At 42.7% G+C, this 23,923-nt stretch overlaps 2 protein-coding genes across 9 annotated transcripts in view; both read left to right on the top strand.

The window, feature by feature from the left end:
* Positions 1-23,923, top strand: part of DIP2C (disco interacting protein 2 homolog C) — a 535,770-nt gene that overhangs the window by 155,269 nt on the left and 356,578 nt on the right. The gene's annotated exons all lie outside the window — the stretch shown is intronic.
* LOC141095562 (uncharacterized) lies at positions 3,279-14,352 on the top strand. The gene has a single exon (XM_073581621.1). It carries the CDS (start codon positions 13,398-13,400, stop codon positions 14,343-14,345), a length of 948 nt encoding a protein of 315 aa, XP_073437722.1. The 5' UTR covers positions 3,279-13,397; the 3' UTR covers positions 14,346-14,352.

The raw sequence follows: 23,923 nt of genomic DNA, 5'->3' as shown, positions 1-23,923 counted from the left end.
CGCCGTCAAACTGTTCTAAATTCTTAGCAGCTGAGTCGTATTAGAAAAAATGTTTTCCCAATTATATGAAGTGCTACACTTGGCTTTTTCCCCAATAACCTGAGCGGCCTATTGGTGACTGAGCCGTAAGCGGGATTTGATTTGTTCCGCAATGATTGTACTTGATGTTTTTTATCAAGAAGAAATGAACAAATTACATTTTTGCACAGAACCAACTAAAATATTTGACTGTTCGACTGTTTTATGGATACGGGCTGGCTTTTAATTTTTACGTGCACCATTTTAAGGTAGGATGTAATTGTAATTATATATAAACTAGATGGAGGCCCGATGCTATAATGCGGTAATGTCATGATGGGGGCAGGCTTTGCAGCTTTGAATCTCTCCCCCCCTCCCCATGTGCTCACCCACCTATCCACTCTTTCCCCATGTGCTGACTTCTCCCGTCTGTGCTCTCTTCTTTGACCTGTCTACCCCATGTGCTATCCCCCTTGTCTGCTGTCTCTCTCCTTCCTTTGCTGTGTTCTCCCCTCATCTGCCACCGGGATGATGCACTGCGCCTGCACAGAATTCGCGCAGATGCAGTAAATCAGACCAACGCCAACTTTGTGCAGACAGATAGCGGCGGTCACATTAAAACTGCGCATGCTCTCCTCCTGTACAAAGATGGCGGAAGTCAGTGGCTCATTCGGTTGATCCTGGCGGCGGCGTGTTCGCGACGGTGTTCCTCTGGTGGTACCACGCAAGAGGATGTATACAGAGTGTGTGTGGTGCAACGGTGTTCCGCTGGTGGTACTGCGCAAGAGGCTGGTACCACCAGCAGTTTCCATATTGAGACACCCATCACTTGGGTGTCCCAGTATGGCGGTCGGTGAACTTCCGCCGCTTGGAATTCGGGGATCCGGACACATCTGGATGGAACAGGATGTGAAGACATTACACGGTAAGTATATATTAGATGTGTATATGTTTGTACCAGAATGTATAAAAATTGTACCAGAATCCTTTTTTTTATTTACATTTTTATTAGAAACCTGAGTAGTAGCTATTTGATAATGTTCCTATATTATTCCTTCTGAGTTTTTATTAGATACTAATACGCAGCTGAGCTATTCTGTGGGAGCCTCCACAGCTCCACAATGCAAAGCCGTAAGCCCTCCTTAGACCACTCTATGATGCTTCTATAGAAATATTCACGCGGAGACTCGCAAGAAATTGACATGCTGCGGTCTGGAAAGATGCGCCGCATGTCAGTGTCCGCGGGTGATCAAGAGGCGACTATGGACGCATAGTGAACATGGGATTTCTTGACATCCCATCCACTATACTTTAACATCTGGCTGCTGCGGGTTTGACGCTGCGTAAATACACGTCAAACCCTCAGAAACTCCGGTTCGTGGGCACATATCCTCATATGGTACATTCAGAGACATGTCAGGTACTGTATAGGGTTGATGACCTGTATAGGTGTTGCATTTACATGGAGCTGTAATACAGGTGTGCATACGACAAAAGGTTAAAATCTTATGCGCACGCCCGATCCCAGCATGAGAGAATCCTGACAGTGCCTGCTGTGAAGATTCACAAGTCTGCAGTTACATGAAGTGATTGCAGACTTGAGGCCCAAGCCTGACAACCCCTTTAAGTCTAAAAGAAGGACTCCTCCAGCTCCTCCCATCAATGTTTTTATTTTTTTAATATATTGCAGTCATCATATTATACAGCACTGTGTACTTACAATTGCTCATTTTGCCTTTCTACCTAATAAAATCTTTTCTTTTCTCTGCTCTGTAGAAACAGGAAGACTCTTTTTTTTCCTTGCAGAAATTATTCCCCTCTCCTAACCCATTTTCTCCCTCCTCCCCCTGACAGGGATGTTTGCATTGACTAATGACTCATCCAGGAAAAATTGAGCTCCTGTTTCTACATAGAGCTTAAAAGGATTCAGCTAGTCAGTTATTAATCACGTGATGTCATAGACCTAATGGAAAAGAGAAGAATTAGCTGGGTAGAAAGACAAAATGAGCAATTGTAAATACACAGTGCTAGATAATATGATGATTGCAATATATTAAGAGGATAACAATTTTGCTGGAAGGGAGGAGTGCTTCTTTAAATCAGTCTCTGTTCAAGCTTAGTAGGAGATTTTAGCTGCCTCTTTTTAGTTATTGGTTGACGTGGCATATATTTCACATCTGGGAAATTATATATGAACTAAAACACCTGATGGCATGCAGCTTCTGAGTCTATTTCTTAGCCTTTGAAGACCACAGGACGGCAGTAAAACATTCTTGTCTAAGCCAGAGAAAACTAGTATTTGTATGAAAAAAAGAACTCCGCACACCTAACCTGTTTGGTGAATCATTTATATTACTAATCCAAAATCTAAAAATTCTTAAAGGGACTCGGCCACCAGGTTTTGGCTACCTCATCGGAGAGCAGCATAATGTAGGAAACGAGACACTGATTCCAACAATGTATCACTTAGTTTACTGGGTGCAGCAGTTGTGACGCAGAGTTCTTTGATGTAGAATGCAGCAGAGCTTAGAAGAATTCCCCCGCCCATATCAGGCTCTCTGTATACATTGTCTATTAACAATGAACTGCTTATCAGAGGAGGGGCTGTGGTCAGACCAGGGCTACTCTCTACTGAAGTCCTAGCACTGACAATATCCTTGTGCTAAAATGTTCATTTTAAGTAAACAGCAGCACACAGCTTGATAAGTGACACATCGTTTTATTTAGTGTTTCAACCCCTACCTCATGCTGCCCTCAGATAACTTAGCAAAAACCAGCTTACAGATTCCCTTTAAGCATATATTCTTAAAACTTTGTGCTGTGCCATCCCTTTATTATTCCTCCTAGAATTGTATAAATAAGCGGAGTTCCGTGTTATCGGTTGGAGATGTGGCCCAACACATTTTGGCATTGTCCAATCAGTGCTGCTAGTGTCTGTGTGGAGACATATCCTTTTATCAAGGGGGAATGGGAACACAAAGTTGTCCATTTAGTAGTGAATTTTTAGGAGAAATAACAGAGGAACGTCCCCATGCTAAACTATAAGATGTTTCAGAATAGTAATTTTTAAAGCAAGCATTTACTAAAACAAGTCAAGAGGACTGACAGACCCGCTTTAAGTGATATTTCGAGCATGAGACCATTATTATTTTATTTAATGGCCTTTAGCTCAATCTCAAGCCATGGAAACTTGATGGATGAACGCTCTGCTCTGTATGAAGATCAATCCTGTACAAGCCTAGATAGGGCCACCAGGGTCTTCTCCGCCGTTATCTTGACTGTATCAAGCCATCAGGTTGCTGGTCTTCCTACATCGTGTTCTTTCTATTCTTTTGACCTCGATGTCATGAGGCCTTAGGGTTTTGTAAAAGTAGGTATGGTTATACCATGAAAAAGGACAAAATAGGAGTGTTTCCTCTACATCAAGATCAGGGGGCCTTAGGAGTGTCTTCCTTGTACTTATCCTATAACCTAAACCATGGCCTTCTGATTCTGGCCTTCACATGAAAAGTTAGAATTAAGGAATGCTGTAACCTTCAAAAACAATAACTGAAAATCTCACATCTGTAAAAGCAGTAGAAGAAAGGCCAGCGACATCACCGAGAATGAGAAAGCAAACCTTCTGCTTATCTTCTGGATTCGTCAGGCAGTTATCTAATGCTCATAGCTTTTCCTGTTTCTCATTGTGTTATCAATATCAGAAATTTCATATTTCCGGGAAAGAAGACCAAGTTATTATTTTGAAAGTCTGTGTCAAATTTCTGTATTGTTCTATTTGTTCTGCTGGATATCTGTGGAAAATAATTTGGATAATCTTAAAGGGAACCGGTCAAAATGAAAATGCAGTCCAGTCTGCAGGCAGCATGTTATAGATTGGGAGAGCAGAGTAGATCGATATATATCCTATCAGTGACTGACAGCTGTCTCTGTATCACTTACATACAGTCATATGTAAAAGTTTGGGCACCCCTATTAATGTTAACCTTTTTTCTTTAACAATTTTGGTTTTTGCAACAGCTATTTCAGTTTCATATATCTAATAACTGATGGACTCAGTTATATTTCTGGATTCAAATGAGGTTTATTGTACTAACAGAAAATGTGCAATCTGCATTTTAACAAAATTTGACCGGTGCAAAAGTATGGGCACCCTTATCATTTTCTTGATTTGAACACTCCTAACTACTTTTTACTGACTTCCTGAAGCACTAAATTGGTTTTGTAACCTCATTGAGCTTTGAACTTCATAGCCAGGTGTATCAAATCATGAGAAAAGGTATTTAAGGTGGCCACTTGCAAGTAGTACAATAAACCAGATTCCTTTAAGTGCAGTTTACTATTCGATCTAGGATCTGACGACTAAACGTGCTCATGATTACCGGAACGTGCAAGATGATGTCTAGATTTGTTCTTCCTTAGTACTTTGTTGCAGCTGGACAAGAGCAGTCCTCACTCTGCACCCAACTTCTTGGCCATCTCTGGAACCCACAAAGTCTTGTTATCCGGTTTTTGGCACCACTTTAAAAAGACATTCAAAGAAGAGCTACCAGGATGGTGAGCGGACTGCAAACTATGTCCTAGGAGGAACGGTTAAAGGATCTGGAATGTTAAGTTTGCAAAAAAGAAGGCTAAGAGGAGACTTCATAGCTGTCTACAAATATCTTGAGGGCTGTCACAGTGTAGAGGGATCATCCTTATTCTCATTTGCACATGGAAACATGAGAAGCAATGGAATGAAACTGAATGGGGGAAGATACAGATTAGATATTAGAAAAAACTTTTTGACAGTGAGGGTGATCAATGAGTGGAACAGGCTGCCACGAGAAGTGGTGAGTTCTCCTTCAAAGGAAGTCTTCAAACAGAGGCTGGACAGTCATCAGTCTGAGATGATTTAGTGATTCCTGCATTGAGCAGGGGGTTGGACACGATGACCCTGGAGGTCCCGTCGAACTCTTAACACTATGATTCTATGATCTTATGGCATCATTAAAATCATGACATGACACTTAGTGGTTACATGAGGTTCTCAGGAGGCTGAGCCATAGATGTCCGATGCAGAAGAGTAGACTGGCCTGCTGTCTCGGAGAACCGTACTGGATACCAGACCATGGCAGTGTGACTCTTTCTCAGACAATCCATTGATTTCATGGGCACTGTGCAATGCTTGATTTTTGCCGTGGCGCTGCTGGAAAAGTTGAACACTTACTACCATGTTTCTCCACAGATTTTAGCTGATCACTGGGAATCTCAGCTGAGTGTTTGATTCAGGGGAAATAATAATGGGCAAAATTATCCCTGAATTCCTGCTGCTGGAATCAGCTGATCACCCTGGTGTTTGCTTGTTGAAAGGGGTTGCTTTATCAGAGAGCATTGGTCACTAGTTGGCAACTGCAGACACTAAAGGGTGTGTGAATCGTTAAATAAAAGTTCGCTGTGAACTGTACACTGTGCATAGGCATAAATCTGCCAGTCAGTATTGGAGGTGGGATTATACAGAGCTTATGCATGTGGAGTATTACTAGTGCTCTGATAATCTCCTGCTGATAAAACAGTACTTCTAACAAAACTACAGCAGCCAGCCCAGTAAGTGACACATTGCTGGAATCAGGGTCTCTGGCTCTACATTACGCTGCTCTCAACTTAGGTGGCAAAAACCTGGTGAGAGATTCCATTTAACTTTTTGCTGACTTGCCTATTCTGTTAGTTTTATACTCCTTCCGGTGACATTATCACAATTTGGGCCATTTGATTTTGAACAGAAACATGTTATTTTGCACAAATAAATGTCACTGCAGATTAGTGACAGATACAGGATATCTAAATATTTGAAGGCCGGCTTCAATTATCAGGACCTTCTGGCTGTTCGGCTGCATCCGGTAACTCTGCTAATGGACTTCTGGGCTCTGAAATGCACGCTTGTTCCTGGGAAGCATATTTATTTCATGTTTTGCTTCCATTCTATAATTAATGAGACTAAATTTGTCTAGCAGGGCCTGGCTGGCTCTAATACACTCTCATACTCAATGTATATTTTCTCTTTCTTACACTTCGGACATGTGTAGAACTAGAAGGGGACAGACATTTGCAGGATATGACATGAATTGCTGTAAGCAGTCCTACTTTTGACATGTTAGATAGGGTTGGGGGTTGTCCAGGTGCGGATTAATTGCACTTTCCACATTAGTGTATTATGGAATATTTGCTGCATAGAGGTAGAGAAAATGGGATCAATGTTGTCCGAGACAGTGACCGGACGTTGTGCTCAGACAGGGCTTCTCCTGTTCTTATGGCTGGTGTGTGAATTACATGTAAAGCCTTTACATCCAGGCACAATACGCAAATTGGCCAATGCTCAGAAGAGTCCCAAGTAGTAGAGATAAGCAGATCAGGCAAAATTTGAATTTGCCAGTGCGTGCTTTTTTTTCCTAGTAGATTCGATTTACGGAAAAGTTATTTTCCTCAAATGTAATGGCCCTTATTATGCTCTTGGGTCTTTCCAGTTGTCAGAGTATAATAAATGTAATAGATAAAAGTAATCAAAAATCGTTATACTCCTCCTCTGCTCATCCCTCTGGCCCCTCTGCTACTCGCCGCCACCCGTCCGGTGCCTTGTCTTCTGGTCCCCACCACTCGCCTTTCAATCTTCGGTTCTCACGCTGTGCAAGACTTCTGGGCGTCATTGTGCCCAGGAGGGTTTTGTGCAGTTGCGCGAGAGGTCAACGACGCACGTCAAGACACCATGACGGCTTTGATCTCCGCCCGCCTGGAGTAAGGTTGGACTTAGCCGGAATCTTATTTACAGGGACTAAGGCGGACATTTCTTAATTGGTTGGTTTCCTATAGACAACTTCTTTCCATCTGCTCTGCTAAAACATATGGATGTCAAAGGTTGGAGTTTTCCCACTAGGACGTTCCCACCCATGTATGGCGGCGCAGAGAACCTCCACACTTTACTGGCCATTGCATCCATTACATGAATAGACATTTGAGTGGTCAACATGTAAATCTTTTTTTTTTTTTTTTACCTTGAATTCCCTTTCCCAAGTGATATCAGATGAAGGCCGCACTACCTACCACTTAGGAAAACAATGCTGTCTCGTGGAGACAACCTATAAACCCATTTCTCTCTTGCAAGGCCTCTTTTGCCGTCTTTGAGACACATAATACTTCTGGGCTATCTCAATGTAGATAAAATGAGAAGTGTCCTTTATCTGCAGAACTGTAGTATTACTGGTAGCTGTTTTCTAGGACCCGCTATTTCTGTTACGGAAGGTGTCAATATTTAGTAGTAAATTCTTAAAGGGAATCAATCTGTCAGCAGGTTTTCTATACAATTTGAGAGCAGCATAATATAGAGCAAGAGGGCCTGATTCCAGCGATGTGTCGCTTACTTGGCTGCTTGGTGCAGTTTTGATAGAATCTGTGTTTTATCTGTCATAGATGTACCCGTGCTCAGAATGCTGAGCTCTGTATAACCCCGCCCATACCCCTGATTGCTAACTTCTTGTGTACATTTTCAGTCAGTAAGCTGCCAATCAGTGGTGGGGGTGTGGTTACACACATTAGACTGACTGCTTGGCAGGTGAGACCTAGTCAGGCAGTGGTAATCTCCTGCTGATAAAAGACTGATTGTATTGAAACTACAACATACAGCCTAATAATTTGAAATACATAGAAACCTGCGAGAGTTTAAATATCCCATCAAAATGTATGAATATGCCCAATAATGCATCTCAATTAAAAACTAGTTCATCAAAGTATATAGAAAATGATCTTTATTAGACCACCATATCAATGCAACAACCAGACAATATTAATTCTAATACCCATACAAAATAGTATACAAATTAAAAATGGACAGGTGAACAGCAATGTAAACACTATGGTATCCAGGATAGGAGAGACCAAGTACCCCAATCAATAAATATCACTAAATCCCATATTAATTATCAGCCATATATTGGTTGTATATCATGGCACTTCCTCCCATTCCTAGGTCATAGAATATGGAAGCGGTTTACAAAATTTGGCAAGCATGTGAATAAGTTTCAAAAAAGAAAAGATATCAAATAGTTTGGACAAGAAGGCCAATTATATCCATCTCGTGACACAAAATGATGCGCCAAATAATGTCCAAATACAGCTAAACAAAATAGAAAAGCCGCCTCTTACCCATGACAGATGTGCCAAACCAATGCGCTGGTGCCCTGACGCACGTTTCGATGCCTCTTTCTCGGAGGGCAACGCAAAATGTATGTATCGTGCCTGTTAAATATCCCTCCACCGTCAACGCCGACCAATAGTGGCAGTGGGAGGAAATCCATCTAGCCGCGTCAAGCGAGAGCATGGGGGCAGGGCCTCCACCACCACGCGCGTCACAGAAGCAGCGCGTTCTGGGAACAAGTGTTCCTGTCTGACATCAGTGGAACGCACAGCTTCATACAGACAACACCCCATGGAACGCAAGAAAGAGGAAGCACCTCTCACGTGCGCTACCCGCGGCTGAAGGAAGACCTTCTACAGGATGTCACATTAAAAAAAATTAATCTTTCTTCTCTGAACAAATATAATAGACCAAAACCCCTTCAAAAGGAAGGGGCCAACGCAAAAATCAACTGTAAATAATAATGAAATTCATATACAATAGATAGTCAGCAAAACTAATCACAATAAGTATAATATATAAATATAACAATGAGGCTAAGTGCACATGTGCAGAAAATTTCTGCTCAAAAACCTGACTCCCTTCCCAGAAACCGCACCTTTTTTGTCTTCGTGTTTTCGTCGCGTTTTTTGCGCGTTTTTTCCGGCGCGTTTTCAAAACGCATTGAACTAGCCAGAAACGCGGAAAAATCAGCGAAATTAATGAGCATGCTGCGTTTTTTTTTTTTACCGCGATGCGTTTTCTTTGCGGTAAAAAAAGCGCATCAATATGTGTAAAATGCATAGAAATTAATGGGAAGCTTATTTTTAGTGGTTTTATAGGCAAAACCGCTAAAAATACCGCTAAAAAACGCTGTGTGTGAACACCGCCTGACACATAGAATCCATAACAAAATGTTAGTAATAATAAATAGCCACATTAATTAATACAGCCATAATTAATAAAAGGGCCACTTCTTTTGTAGATAGATGAAACATCCTGAAAGCACTCCTGATGATAATGTCCACAGCTATTGGTAAAGCCACTTCATGATCGATAGATGGAATAACGTCCTAGAGATATTTATAATGAAGTTTGACAAAGGCAAGAAATCCCATGCTGAAAAAAAGTCCGCTGTTAAAAAGACATAAAACACAAACACACCATTAAAAATAAAAATTAAAAATATTCCAAGGCATTAATTAGAGTGTATCGCTGCCAGGCTCACAAGTTCATCAAATAAATATATAAAAAAGACGAAAAGCTCATCTTTTTTCATTTAAGCCCAAAGGTGTCATGATGCCCAATCTCTCACAATCCAACGACACTCAAGCTGCGCCAGCCTGCGCTTTAGAACACACAGCCTAATAAGTGACACATCCCCGGAATCAGGCTGACTTGCTCTAGACAATATGCTGCTCTCAGATTAAACTACAATAAAACTGCTATCAGATTCCCTTTAAGAAATGTTGATGGTGGCATTGCAGACAGTAAAAGCTAAATAATGTGGGATAAACTTCTCGCTCTGTAGTAATAGTGAATTCAAGAATGTATATAAACTTTGGAGGAGGAAGAAAAGATCAAGTTGAAATCCATCCAAAGCTGAAAATTTTAATGTAGGATCAGAAAAAAAAAAATGAGAGCCAGGGTTGTGCCTTTTAAATTGATTTACAATATTTTTAATATATGCAAATGCTTTTTTTTCTTTTTTTTTTATTGTTGGGTCACCAGAAATGCCCCATTGGAGTGGTCTAACTGGGTCTATAGGTCTGCTCACGTCTCCAGTTCAATATTGATAATAACTTAATTACCTGTATACCCCTAAAAATGTGAGATATTGTAAATTACTTTGTGATAATTAATGTGTTCATCCACATAGCAAGAATAGGGACGCTTGCTATGCTCTGTTGTTGTTCTGTGCTATATGTGGCAGCACAGAAGAACGCTATATTAGAGATGGTCCAGTTTATTCTTTTATGGAGCATTTTCCGTTTCTGTTTTATTTATGTTGACGGAATTAGATGAATGTTGCGGTACAGAGATATGCAGGAGCGCCGCAGTGGGCACCATGGGGCGCCTGGGACCCCTGTAACGGAGCTGGTTACTGAGTGTACAATATATTTTATCATTTCCATAGTCTTCCTTCTTGCCGCACATTGTCAGGGCCCCGCCATGTTTGTCCTAGCAGTCAGTATCACTACGGAGGCTTTTTTGTCTTTTAAACGAGTATTTAGCATGTGTAAATGACGGCTGTCGTCACCCGCAGCAATTAGCTGCCGTCTTGTGTCCACAGCCATTGTTTACAGTGCGTTCATGTTATACATCGTGGTTTGGACTGAAGTCAAATTTCTAAGAAAATTCCCGTAGTATTTCTTTCTATATTAGGAGATGAGTGGCAGGGGGCATTGGGGAATACTGGGGATTCTAATGCTGGTTGAGTTCATGTTAGACAGAAAAATAAAGGAAAAGGAAACCTTGGGTTAAAAGGAAAAAAAAAAGAACCAGTCGGCAAGCAATTTTCATTTATGCGATCACAATGTTACTACTGTGTTGTTTTTGCACAAGTTTAGGTCATATATGAAGCGATCGGAATGTTTAGGGTATGTGCACACGCTGCGGATTTGGCCACTGCGGATACAGTGTACAGTACCATGTAAGTCTATGGGATTTACAATCCGCAGTGCACATGCTGCGTTTTTTCACTGCGGAAAAGCTGCAGTTTTGAATCCGCAGAAAGAATTGACATGTCAATTCTTTCTGCTAATTCCGCTGCGGTTTGCCACCTATTCCATTGTCCAGGTGTCAAACTGCAGGGGAAAACCGCTGGCCAATCCGCAGATAAACCGCAGGTCAATTTACCTGCGGTTTTACCTGTGGATCCGCACAGAAAAATCTGGGCCCACAGCATTGCATCGCCGGGGCATCCACTTCTCCCACCCATGGCCCGAAGCGTTGCCCCACTTTTGCCGCCATCAGCTACCTGAAGACGGGACCATGCTTCCTGTGACCCTGCTCTACCGCCACCGCCTCCCATGTAAGATACCTTAAATTTGGACTATAAGGCAGACTCCCATCTTATAAAAAATATTTTTTCCCTATTTTCCTCTCCAAAATTTGGGGTACATCTTATGGTCCGGTGCGTTTTATAGTCCCACAAAAAAATGGTATATTAGAATCTACTATATAATCGTCTAATTCTGTCTGTTTGTAACGGAAATCCCATGTCGCTGATTGGTCGCGCCCGGCCGGGCGCGACCAATCAGCGACAGGCGCAGTCCGGCCACAAATTGGCGCGGAATTCGAACGACGCACGCCACCGTCGGGAGATCTGTGACGCTAGCCGCTGATCTCCCGATGGTTGCCGCGGGTCGTCTCCTGCCGCACGGAGGTCAGCGGCGACGCAGCCGGGAGATGACCGGCGCTAGCCAGTACCCAGGGTCCGGAGGAGAGGAGACTCTCTTCCAGGCCCTGGGTACGATAAACCTGTAAAAAATAGAATCAAAATAAAAAATAGTGATATTCTCACCTTCCGACGGCCCCCGGACTCTTCCCCTACTCTCACCACGCTCCTGGCATCTTTAGGTCCCAGTAATGCTTTGCACGAAAGACCACTAATGACGTTGTGCTCTCGCGAGAGTGACGTCATCTCCGGTCCTTCACGCTAAGCATTACTGGGATTGGAAGATGCCGGGAGTGTGGAGAGGAGATCGGAGGCCGTCAGAAGGTGAGAATAACCTTTTTTTTAAATTTTTTTAAAATTATTTTTTGCATACTTTTATTATTGATGCTGCATCAATAGTAAAAAGTTGGTCACACTTGTCAAGCACTATGCTTGTGTGTGACCAACCTGTCAATCACATTCCAAGCGATGCTTCAAATCGTTTGAAATGCGCTTGAATTCCGCACGCGAAAATCGTGTGAAAAACGCTTGTTTTCCGCGGGAAACCGCATGCGAATTCGCAGGTGTTTTTCCCACGGCAGGAGTTGCGGAAATGCTGCGGAAATTTTAGCAGCCTTTCTGCAACATGGGTACTTGCCTCAGTGTGACATGCAGCAGCGACCAGGCCACCGCTGTGAGATCGCCGATCGTGGTGGATCGTCCTGGACCATCTTTTGAACGTCGGTCTCCCGCTGGCCATATTCTAGAATACCCGATGCGTTAGAATCGGGCCACCATCTAGTATTTAATAATGACGCACCCATGGTGATGACCTTATTTGTACAATAAAATTGTTCTTTTTTTTATATGTATCCTTTTATTTTTTTATGCACCTTTGTATTATCCTGCTGGGTTAATGGGACCATCCAGCGTCTAGTGCAGCGTCCATCTCTCTTCTGGTGAGCTGCGATTGTGTCGGCTCTGTGTGATGAACAGAAGCTCCGTCCGAACAAACCTCCTGTGTACATAAAGCATAAAGATAATATACGTCTGTTTATTCTGGATGCATTGAGCTTTGTGCAGCTGTTTCTCAGAGGATTAATTGACGTCCAGCTTTGAATTTATAGCCGTCAGAATGAATCCTGTTTAAAAGGAAACTTTTATAGTAAACCAATAAGAGATATGGATATTCTGTGCAATCCGTTACCATCTAATTATGTTGAAGCATTACTGGGATTAAATGAACAAAATTAAGAAAATTGGAAGAAAGTTTATGGTTTATTCAAAGCTTACTATTAAAATAGTGACCTTTGTTCTTCCTGCAATGACCTTGCCTATGGAAATCAAGGCTTTGGTCAGGAACAGTGCTTATTTGGGTCTGGCTAGGAGAGCTGGAAGAGCATTTGGGACAGATAGACGGACGCAGAGAGCATTTTGGAGACCTATTATGACTCCCAGACCATTTGCGAGGGATAGAATTTATGAAATCCACATAATTTCCATCGCATTTGGGAGAGAGATTGAAGTCGTCGAAGAGCAATTGTGGGAGAGAGAGAAGAACTCAAAGGGCATTTAGGAATGATAGAACTCTGAGGGCATTTGGGAGCAAGAGAAGTACTCTGAAAGCATTTTGGAGAGAGATAGAAGCACTTGAAGATAATTTAGGAGAGCTGGAAGGACTCGGAGAGCATTTGGGAGAGATAGAAAGCGTCAGAGAGCATTTGGAAGGATTCGGCGAGAATTTTAGACAGAGAAACCATTTGGGAGAGAAAGAAGGACTCTGAGCATTTGTTTGAGATAGAAGAACTCTGCAAGCATTTGGTAGAAGTACAAGCACTCTGCAAGCATTTGGTAGAGATGGAAGGACTCCTAGAGCATTTGGTAGAGATGGAAGGACTCTGCGAGCAATTGGCAGAGATGGAAGGACTCCTAGAGCATTTGGTAGAGATAAAAGGACTCTGCGAGCATTTGGTAGAGATGGAAGGACTCCTAGAGCATTTGGTAGAGATAAAAGGACTCTGCGAGCATTTGGTAGAGATGGAAGGACTCCTAGAGCATTTGGTAGAGCTGGAAGGATTTCTAGAGCATTTGGTAGAGATGGAAGGACTCCTAGAGCATTTGGTAGAGATAGAAGGACTCCTAGAGCATTTGGTAGAGATGGAAGGACTCTGCGAGCATTTGGCAGAGATGGAAGGACTCCTAGAGCATTTGGTAGAGATGGAAGGATTCCTAAAGCATTTGGTAAAGCTAGGACTCCTAGAGCATTTGGTAGAGATACAAGGACTCTGCGAGCATTTGGCAGAGATGGAAGGACTCCTAGAGCATTTGGTAGAGATAGAAGGACTCCTAGAGCATTTGGTAGAGATGGAAGGATTCCTAGAGCATTTGGTAGAGATGGAAGGACTCCTAAAGCATTTTGTAAAGCTAGGACTCCTAGAGCATTTGGTAGAGATAAAAGGACTCTGCGAGCATTTGGTAGAGATGGAAGGACTCCTAGAGCATTTGGTAGAGATAGAAGGACTCCTAGAGCATTTGGTAGAGCTGGAAGGATTTCTAGAGCATTTGGTAGAGATGGAAGGATTCCTAGAGCATTTGGTAGAGATGGAAGGATTCCTAGAGCATTTGGTAGAGATGGAAGGATTCCTAGAGCATTTGGTAGAGATAGAAGGACTCCTAGAGCATTTGGTAGAGAGAGGGACTCTGCGAGCATTTGGTAGAGATGGAAGGATTCCTAGAGCATTTGGTAGAGATGGAAGGACTCCTACAGCATTTGGTAGAGATAGGGACTCTGCAAGCATTTGGTAGAGATGGAAGGATTCCTAGAGCATTTGGTAGAGATAGAAGGACTCCTAGAGCATTTGGTAAAGATGGAAGGACTCCTAGAGCATTTGGTAGAGATAAAAGGACTCTCGGAACATTTGACCTGTGCATCTAGTATTGAACTGCTGGTATTGTGTTTAGACGTCCTGAAATAGCTGAATTGAGTGGGCAACAGAGGAAAGTGTCAGAGATTTATTAATGCTTCCTTCCTAATGGGAGCATGAGAGGAGATAACATGAATGAATGGATCGCTTGGCTGCATACTCCGCATTCGCTTGCGGCCGTGCAGGTTCTTATATGGCAATGCTATTTTTAAATTTAATTAAGAAAAATGTATTCATGCATTTCACAGTTGTTCCCTGATTAGTTTTCAGTATCGACTGCTTATCGGCTCTACATTTCACTAAACATATGCGGTACGAACAGTATAGCCAGTAGGACTTGCCCCCAGTCCATATCTACAAGGATTACACTGTATTTGTAGGCTTTTCGGAGGATGATGTATGCAACAACAAAAATCATACAGTACAGGAGCAAAGTATTAAAGGCTATGAAATCAAAGTGTGGAAAATGTCACTTTTTCCTACTTTGAGAATATTTTTGTGGAAGGATGGCAACCAGTATGGAAACTGTCATGTTGAAAATGGTGTCTGATGTGAAGACGGGATGTTACAGAACAGGAGCGGATCAGATCGATGTACATTTCTGTGGGAACTATTTCAGTTAAACTTGTATTTCAGTCATTGGTGTTTGTATGCACATGAGTCTAGTGGGCGGTCCTATCTATGTATGTATGACTTTACAAGCAGAAATAGCTGTCAATCACTAGTAGGACCGCCCACTGGACTCGTCCATACAAAAAGGAGGAATTTCAGTGAATAAAATACAAGTTACACTGAATCTTTTCCAACAAACCTTTGTCATTCTGTACAAAGTGACAGGTTCCCTTCAATCACCCTGCACAGGACGGGAGCATAACATATAACATAGTATTGCATGGTGTGTAGTTCTTCCCATATTCAGCTGCTCCAATGGAAAACTTTTTGGACAGGAAAAGCAACTTTATGCTTATTTTTACTAGGCTGTGCTTTTTTTTTCTTTTTTTAGTATGTTTCATCATATTTGTCAGAACCATCAGGGTGTGTGCACACGCTGCGGATTCTGCAGCGGTTTTGGTCCTGCGGATACAGTACCATAATATCCTATAGGAAATGGAAACCGCAGTGCAGACAGTCCAGATTTTTCTGCGGTTTCTAATCCGCAGAAAGAATTGACATGTCAATTCTTTCTGCAGATTCCGCTGCGGTTTACCATCTCCTCCATTGTAGAGATGATAAACCGCAGGGCAAATCCACAGGCTTATCTGCAGATAAACCGCAGGTCTTTTGACCTGCGGATTTACCTGCAGATTTTGCAAAATCCGCGCGGATCAATCCACAGCAGAATCCGCAGCGTGTGCACGTACCCTTAGATTTGAAAGGTATTTTGAAAAATACCATAAAAATATTTCTCAGAATATAGCAAAAATATCTGATCTTACTTTTGTGGCACTTGCCTTTTTGGAGTATGAGGGTGTGATGAAATATACTAATGTATGAGTATCTTGATTCTACATAACATATAGGACCCTTATAGCCATTTATTTTAGAAAACAAAGCCTGGATTTTCCCTGCTTTAAGGGCAATAAGGCCAATGTTATTCTGAGGCCGTCTTAGCCCATGAGATATTGCCTTGATATAATGAGCTGTAAATTACTACGGTGAGTAATTACTAGTAATCAGCACCCGAGGACCTGTTCTCATCACAGTAAATTCTCTTACTTTTGCCTTCTTGTTGCATTTCAGAAACCTACAGTATATGTGTGATGATGCAGAACTGGACCTAAAGGGGTCTTCAGGGGGCACCATATATTTATGGGCAATGATATCTGATTGGTGAGGGTCTGGCACAGCACCACCGCTCATCAGCTGCAGTGCAGCGGGGTGGTCTTATATGCTACGTTGCGTCTTCTATCTGCGTGTGCTTGTCCAAATGCCGCTGCCTTGTCTAGCAGCTTAATCAGTGGCAGTTCCTAGTGTCAGACCTTGTTCAATCATATTTTTATGGCCTATACCATCATTCTGGCAATCGCAGAAAATCCCTTTAAAAGGGAATCTATCAGCAGGTTTTTGCTATGTAATCTGAGAGCAGCATGATGCGATGCCTTAGAGCCTGATTCCATTGACATGTCACTTATTAGGCTCTGTGTTGATGTTTCAATAAAATCAGTGTTTTATCAGATTATCACTACAGGACTAGGTATCTTGTGCCTTCTAGTCAACTGATTTGGGTAATCCTGCCCCCACCCCTGATTAGCAGCTTTATGTCAATATACAGTGTACACAGAAAGCTGCTAATCAGGGGTGTGTGGGCGGGGCTCGCATTGCTAGATCGGCAGCAGAGAAAACAATGATTGTATTAAAACGATAGCAAACAGACAAATAAGTGACACATTACTGGAATCAGAGTCTCAGCCCTACTTCATACTGGTGACAAATTCCCCTTAAATATTTTTTTAATGAGACCTCATTATAGGATAAGTTTGCAGTGTATGGAATTTTTTTTGTGTTTTTTTTTAAATGTAAATTAATTTCTGCAGAGGCTCCTAAAATGTGACCTTTACAAATTTAGAACCCAATTCACCCAAGTTTTCGGCATGACTACCTCTCAGTTAGTGACTTATTGTGTCGTGACACATGAAATCACACTATTAATGTTGTTTTAGTTAATTTTATGATTTTTACGTCGATGTGCCTCTTCCAGATGTTTTAGGCTAAGTGCACACGTTGCAGAAAATTTCTGCTCAAAAACCTGAATCCCTTCCCAGAAACCGCACCTATTTTTCCGCAGCGGTTTTTGCGCTTTTTTTTTGTGTGGTTTTGATGCGTTTTTGATGCGTTTTTTTCCGCAGCGGTTTCAAACCACATGGAAGAAGCCAAAACCGCGGAAAAATCCACAAAAATTAATGAGCATGCTGCGTTTTTTACCGTGATGCGTTTTTTTCGCGGTAAAAACGCATCAATGTGCACAAAAAGTGCAAAATGCATAGAAATGACTGGTAAAAACCGCTAAAAAAACGCTGTGTGTGAACACAGCCGTAGACTGATTTATCAAATGTGACTTTTTAAATTACATTAAAGTTGTAAGTCTTGGTGGAAATGTTCTCCAGTCTTTTCTAGATTGATTTTATCAATGCCAGTTATTTTGATTCAACTTTTCCACCATTTTGACAAATGGGTCACGTGCAAAAAAAAGTGCATTTTTTTTAATCTGACGCAAAATTCATGCAGCTCGTGCGCCATTTTCAAGACTTTTGGCGCAAAAAAAGGCAAGAAGAAAAAAAAAACCAAAAAAAAGGAACTTTGTACTTGCATGCGTTCAATGGGATGTCTTCTGGATGACCCAGACATGAATGATGAGAAGGTGGTTTTTGTATTAATATTTAGACATCTCTGCCTCCTCTGAGGTTTTTGGGGACGGCGTTGTCGTTACACATTGAACGAGCAGCACAACACGTGATGAGAGCGTAATTAAGTGCAGCGGCGGCGGCGGCCCATTCTCGCGGGCAGCTGATGCCATGCAGAACCAGCAATCATCTGCTTTCGATTATGACATCAAATTCCTCCCCTTTTACTTAATGGGAAAGAATCTTCTTCATCTCATCTTCTAAATTCTAGTCCGTCTGTCCCCCCCCCCTGAATTATTGTTTGGGAAAGGATGGGTTAATTCTATGTAATAGAACTCATGTGCCATAATTAAAGTATTGTCTGCTAATTAGTAAGCTTTTATTTGTTTTTTATTCTCGTCATATCGGTTTAATTTTTGAAATGAAATCTTGGTTAGTGTTTGCTCTCAGCGCTTCCTGAGATCTTTGTCTGTGTAACAATACAATAATTGGACGGGCTGACGATCTCGGTCATGTGTTCCCTGCCGCCGCCCTGCAGAGAGTGGAGGGGGTCCTGCTGCGATCAGTCTCCTCGGCGCATTTGTGATTGCAGTGTAATGTTGGTAATTGATGTCGAGTGTGTGCTTCATAAGACTGAAGTGTACACAGCGAGTCTTTGCTCATATTAGATCTGCCTGGAATTTGAGAAATCCACACATCCTTTATATTGTAATGCTGATCTGTTTGTGGTAACTCAGTGCTGGACATACCAATGGTGCAACCTATGCAACTGCACAGGGGTCCAAGAGGCAAGGGGGCGATCGCCACCTCTAAAGCAGACTGTGGAATGGTGCATTATGATGGACTGCAAAGGACCCTTATACTGTTATTGCATAGGGGCCCTTTTTGTCTGTGTCCGACACTGTGTTAACTTATTAGTGATGCAAAAATAACACTGGACCTATGTGCAAATAAACCGAGAGCCAAGGGCAAGAAAATAGTTGGTTGTTCGACCAATCATTTGACTGGCGGCTATCTCATCCAACTTATACCATGCGCATCGCAATAATAAATGAAGAGAAAATCTGCACTCGCTATTCTTTGAAGAGAATTCAGTCCCTTTTTAATTGCTTTAATTAGTCACCATGAAAATAAGCAAGTTGGCTATTGACTTGCTTTTTCTATCTGCAGTCATTGTCCTGCAATGAGAGCTTTTATCTTTTATAGTGTACAGCTCATGGAGATCGGTCTTCAAACCACAACTAAGTTTGCCCAGTAATTATATTCTAGGGAACTGGTTAACTCGTAAAAGGAATCTGTCAGCATGTTTTTGCTATGTACTCTGAGGGCAGCAGGAGGTAGGGGTTAAAACACTGAAATCAATGATGTGTCATTTATCAAGCTGTGTGCTGTTGTTTACTTATAATGAAGGTTTTATCAGTAGGATATTATCATTGCTGTGATTAGCTGGCATATGTACCTGTTATGATTGAGTCACCGTAGGAGGCAAAAATAGAAATGCTAGCTAAGTCCAGAAAACCAGAGAAGTTGGCAGCTATCGGATTGCAGACCCCTGAACCTATCAACACAACTAGCAGTAGCCGTGGGGGGCTCCTATGATGCCCTAGGCCCCTCGATCACAGCCGGAGGACTACATAGCCTAAAGACAGAAAAGGAAATCTAAACTGCCCCAGAGCAGACCCCAAAGCAAAAGGCAGCCCCCACATATGACGGTGAAGCAAGAAGAAAGAACAAAACACAGACAGAAAGATACTGAGCAAAGATGGGGCCCCAGCTAGCTTAGATAGGAAAGGACAGGAAAGCTGCTGTCTGCAATCAGTGAAAAACCCTATGAAAATAAGAGCCAACAACTGACAGTAAAAAAGGCCCTGAAGACGCTAGGCTTCAAAAAAGGCTATGTCAGTACTCAGGAATATTCTGAAGACCGAGCAACAGGCAAAAGGAGATTCAGCTCACCCCAGCAGGGAATGGCAGAATCCAGAAAAGCAAGGAAAACAAAACACTAATACAAAAAGGCAAAGCAGAAATCTTAGCTTTAGATGAGCAGGAATCAGACTGGTTTCCTAGAAGTCCACAGAGAAATCACCCACAGGCCAGAAGGGCGTCGGCAGCCTTATATCCAGTCATTAACTCCACTCAGCCAGTCATCATCATCAGCCCCAGGTGTTTGACAATCAGGCTCACTACCTTTCTTCACCAGAAGAGGGAGTTCCTCGGGCCTCAGTAGTGAAGGGGAAAATGAACTCACAACAGTACCTCCCCCTTGAGGAGGGGTCACCGAACCCTCAACCACGCCACCAGGGCGATCAGGGTGAGCCCGATGAAAGGCACGCACCAATCTTTTGGCATGAATATCAGAGGCAGAGACCCAGGAATTATCCTCCGGACCATAACCCTTCCACTTAACCAAATACTGGAGTCTCCGTCTAGCCAGACGGGAATCCAGTACTTTCTCTACCTCATATTCCATGTTACCTTCAACCAATACAGGGTCTGGAGGTGCAACCCCCGGAACAACAGGTTCAACAAACCTGTTTAACAAAGATTTATGGAACACATTATGGATTTTAAATGTGACAGGAAGAGCCAAACGAAAAGAGACCGGATTAATAATCTCCAAAATCTTGTAAGGTCCAATAAATCTAGGCTTAAACTTAGGAGAAGCCACCTTCATAGCAATATTTTTTGATGATAACCACACCATATCACCAACCTTAAACTGGGGACCAATGGTCCTATATCGGTTGGAAAACCGCTGGGCCTTTTCCTGGGAGAGAGATAACTTATCCACCACTTGGTCCCAGATCTGGTGCATTCTCTCCACCACAGTGTCAACACCTGGGCAGGCAGAGGGCTCCACCTGCCCTGAAGAAAATCGAGGATGAAACCCAAAGTTACAAAAAAAAGGTGACATCAAAGTGGCAGAACTAGCTCTATTATTTAAAGCAAATTCGGCCAAGGGCAAAAATGAAACCCAATCATCCTGATCAGCAGAAATAAAACATCTCAAATATGACTCCAAGGTCTGGTTTGTTCTCTCTGTCTGCCCATTGGTCTGAGGGTGAAAAGCAGAGGAGAAGGACAACTGAATTCCCAGCTTGGAACATAAAGTTCTCCAAAATCTAGACACAAACTGGACTCCTCTGTCAGATACAATGTTCTCAGGAATCCCGTGCAAGCGAACCACCTGTTGTAAAAACAGGGGCACCAATTCAGAGGAAGACGGCAACTTAGGGAGTGGTACAAGATGAACCATCTTAGAGAACCTATCACAAATCACCCAAATAACAGTCATCCTTTGAGAGACAGGCATATCAGAGATGAAATCCATTGAAATATGGGTCCATGGCCTCTTGGGGCCAGGCAAAGGCATCAACAACCCACTAGAGCGAGAACACGATTTAGACCGGGAGCACGTCCCACAGGACTGCACAAAATTCCTGACATCACGAGACAAGGAGGGCCACCAAAAAGACCGACTCACCAGATCTCTAGTACCAAAAACACCTGGATGACCAGCCAAAGCAGAGCAATGAACTTCAGACATCACTCTCTTCTTCCACTGGTCAGGAACATACAACTTTCCACTGGGACAACGCTCAGGTTTGTCCTCCTGGAACTCTTCCAGAGCACGTCTCAAATCGGGCGAGATGGCAGAAAGAACTACCCCTTCGCCTAAGATGGTAGCAGGCTTGGTCACCACAGGAGAATCAGCAAAGAAACTCCTAGAGAGGGCGTCTGCCTTGACATTCTTAGTTCCAGGAAGAAAAGAAACCACAAAATCAAAACGTGTAAAAAAACAAGGCCCACCTAGCCTGTCTAGGGTTCAAGCGCTTAGCCGACTCTAGGTAAATCAAATTCTTGTGGTCAGTGAGGACCACGACTTGATGCTTAGCTCCCTCCAACCAATGTCTCCACTCCTCAAATGCCCATTTCATGGCTAACAGTTCCCGATTCCCCACATCATAGTTACGTTCAGATGGAGAGAACTTTCGGGAAAAGAAAGCACAGGGATTCATTTTAGATGTTACAGGATCCTTTTGGGACAAAACAGCTCCTGCACCAATCTCAGAAGCATCCACCTCTACCTGGAACGGAAGTGAGACGTCAGGTTGCCGCAAAACCGGGGCGGAGGTGAATCTTCGCTTCAGCTCCTGAAAGGAAGAAACAGCCTCCGGAGACCAATTTAACACATCTGCACCCTTCTTAGTCAAATCAGTCAATGGCTTGGCAATACTAGAAAATTTTGCTATAAATTTCCGATAAAAATTAGCAAAACCCAAAAACTTCTGGAGGGCCTTCAAAGAAGTGGGCTGAACCCAATCGTAAATGGCCTGTACCTTGGCCGGGTCCATTTCAATAGTTGACGGGGACAAAATAAATCCCAAAAAAGAAATCCTCTGTACTCCAAAAAGGCATTTAGATCCTTTGACATACAGGGAATTCTCCCTCAAGATCCGGAACACAGTCCGAATATGTTCCACATGAGAATCCCAATCCTTGGAGAAGATCAAAATATCATCTAGATAGATAATCAAAAATTTATCCACAAAATCTCGGAAAATATCGTTCATGAAGCACTGGAAGACAGAAGGGGCATTAGTGAGCCCAAAAGGCATCACCAGGTACTCAATATGTCCCTCCGGAGTATTAAACGCAGTCTTCCATTCATCCCCATGCTTAATGCGAATAAGATTATACGCCCCCCTGAGGTCAAGCTTGGTAAACCAGCAAGCACCTTTAACTCTGGAGAATAGATCAGAAATCAGGGGTAACGGATACTGATATTTAACAGTAATTTTGTTGAGAGCACGATAATCAATACAAGGTCTAATGATCCATCCTTTTTGGCTACAAAAAAAAAAAAAATCGGCACCTAAGGGTGACGAGGATGGTCTAATATGACCATTCTCCAACGCCTCCTTAATATAGGATCGCATAGCCTCGTGCTCGGGTACAGATAAATTGAAGAGCCGACCCTTGGGAAATTTACACCCCGGGCTCAGTTCAATTGCACAGTCATAACTCCTATGAGGAGGCAGAGACACAGACTCATTCTCACTAAATACATCATAAAAGTCCACCAAATAATCAGGAACATCATGCGACTGAGGAGAGGTGGAAAACACCGGAGCCTCACTAAAGGCACACCGACAACCCCAACTCACCACAGACACAGATTTCCAATCCAAAACTGGATTATGAATTTGTAACCAGGGAAACCCCAGAACAATAGTATCATGCAGATTATGTAACACCAAAAACCTGCAATTTTCTTGATGGTCTGGGGCGACCCGCATTACCACCTGGGTCAAAAACTGAGGTTTATTTTTAGCCAAAGGAGTAGCATCAATCCCCCTCAAAGGGATAGGCATCTGCAGAGGTGTCATCGGAAATCCACAACGTTTAGCAAAATCCAAGTCCATTAGGTTTAGAGCTGCTCCCGAATCCACAAAAGCCTTGGCGGAAAATGTGGACAGGGAGCAGATCAGAGTAATAGCCAGAAGAAACTTAGGTTGAACACCACCAACAGAAAACGTGTGTGCAAGGCGTTTCTCACATTTAGGACAGACAGAAATAATATGCGAGGCATCTCCACAGAAAAAACACAACTTATTACGCCTTCTGAACTCCTGACGCTGCTCTCTGGAAAAAACTCTATCACATTGCATAGGTTCAGACATCTGTTCAACAGGTGGCAACACCTCTCGTGCAGCTCTGCGTTCGCGCAAACGCCGATCAACCTGAATGGCTAAAGACATAGAATCGTCAAGACCAGAGGGAACAGGAAATCCCACCATAGTATCTTTTACGGCTTCTGACAACCCCTTCCGAAAGAGAGCAGCCAAGGCATTATCATTCCAGGTAGTAAGTACTGCCCACTTTCGGAATTTTTGACAGTACAATTCTGCAGAATCACGACCCTGGTTCAATGCCAGCAGGGTCTTTTCAGCCTGATCAATGGCATTAGGTTCGTCATACAACAACCCCAAGGCCTGAAAAAATGCGTTCACATTAGTCAGAATAGGATCATCTGGTTTCAAAGAAAACGCCCAATCCTGGGGATCGCCACGCAGCAAAGAGATGACAGTTTTAACCTGCTGCGCGGAGCTCCCTG

Source organism: Dendrobates tinctorius, unplaced genomic scaffold, assembly GCF_039654945.1.
Source record: "Dendrobates tinctorius isolate UK_male_01 unplaced genomic scaffold, ASM3965494v1 ptg000070l, whole genome shotgun sequence".
NCBI lineage: Eukaryota > Metazoa > Chordata > Amphibia > Anura > Dendrobatidae > Dendrobates > Dendrobates tinctorius.
The sequence above is the reverse complement of the archived record's forward strand: the minus strand, read 5'-3'. Positions and strand labels throughout refer to the sequence as shown.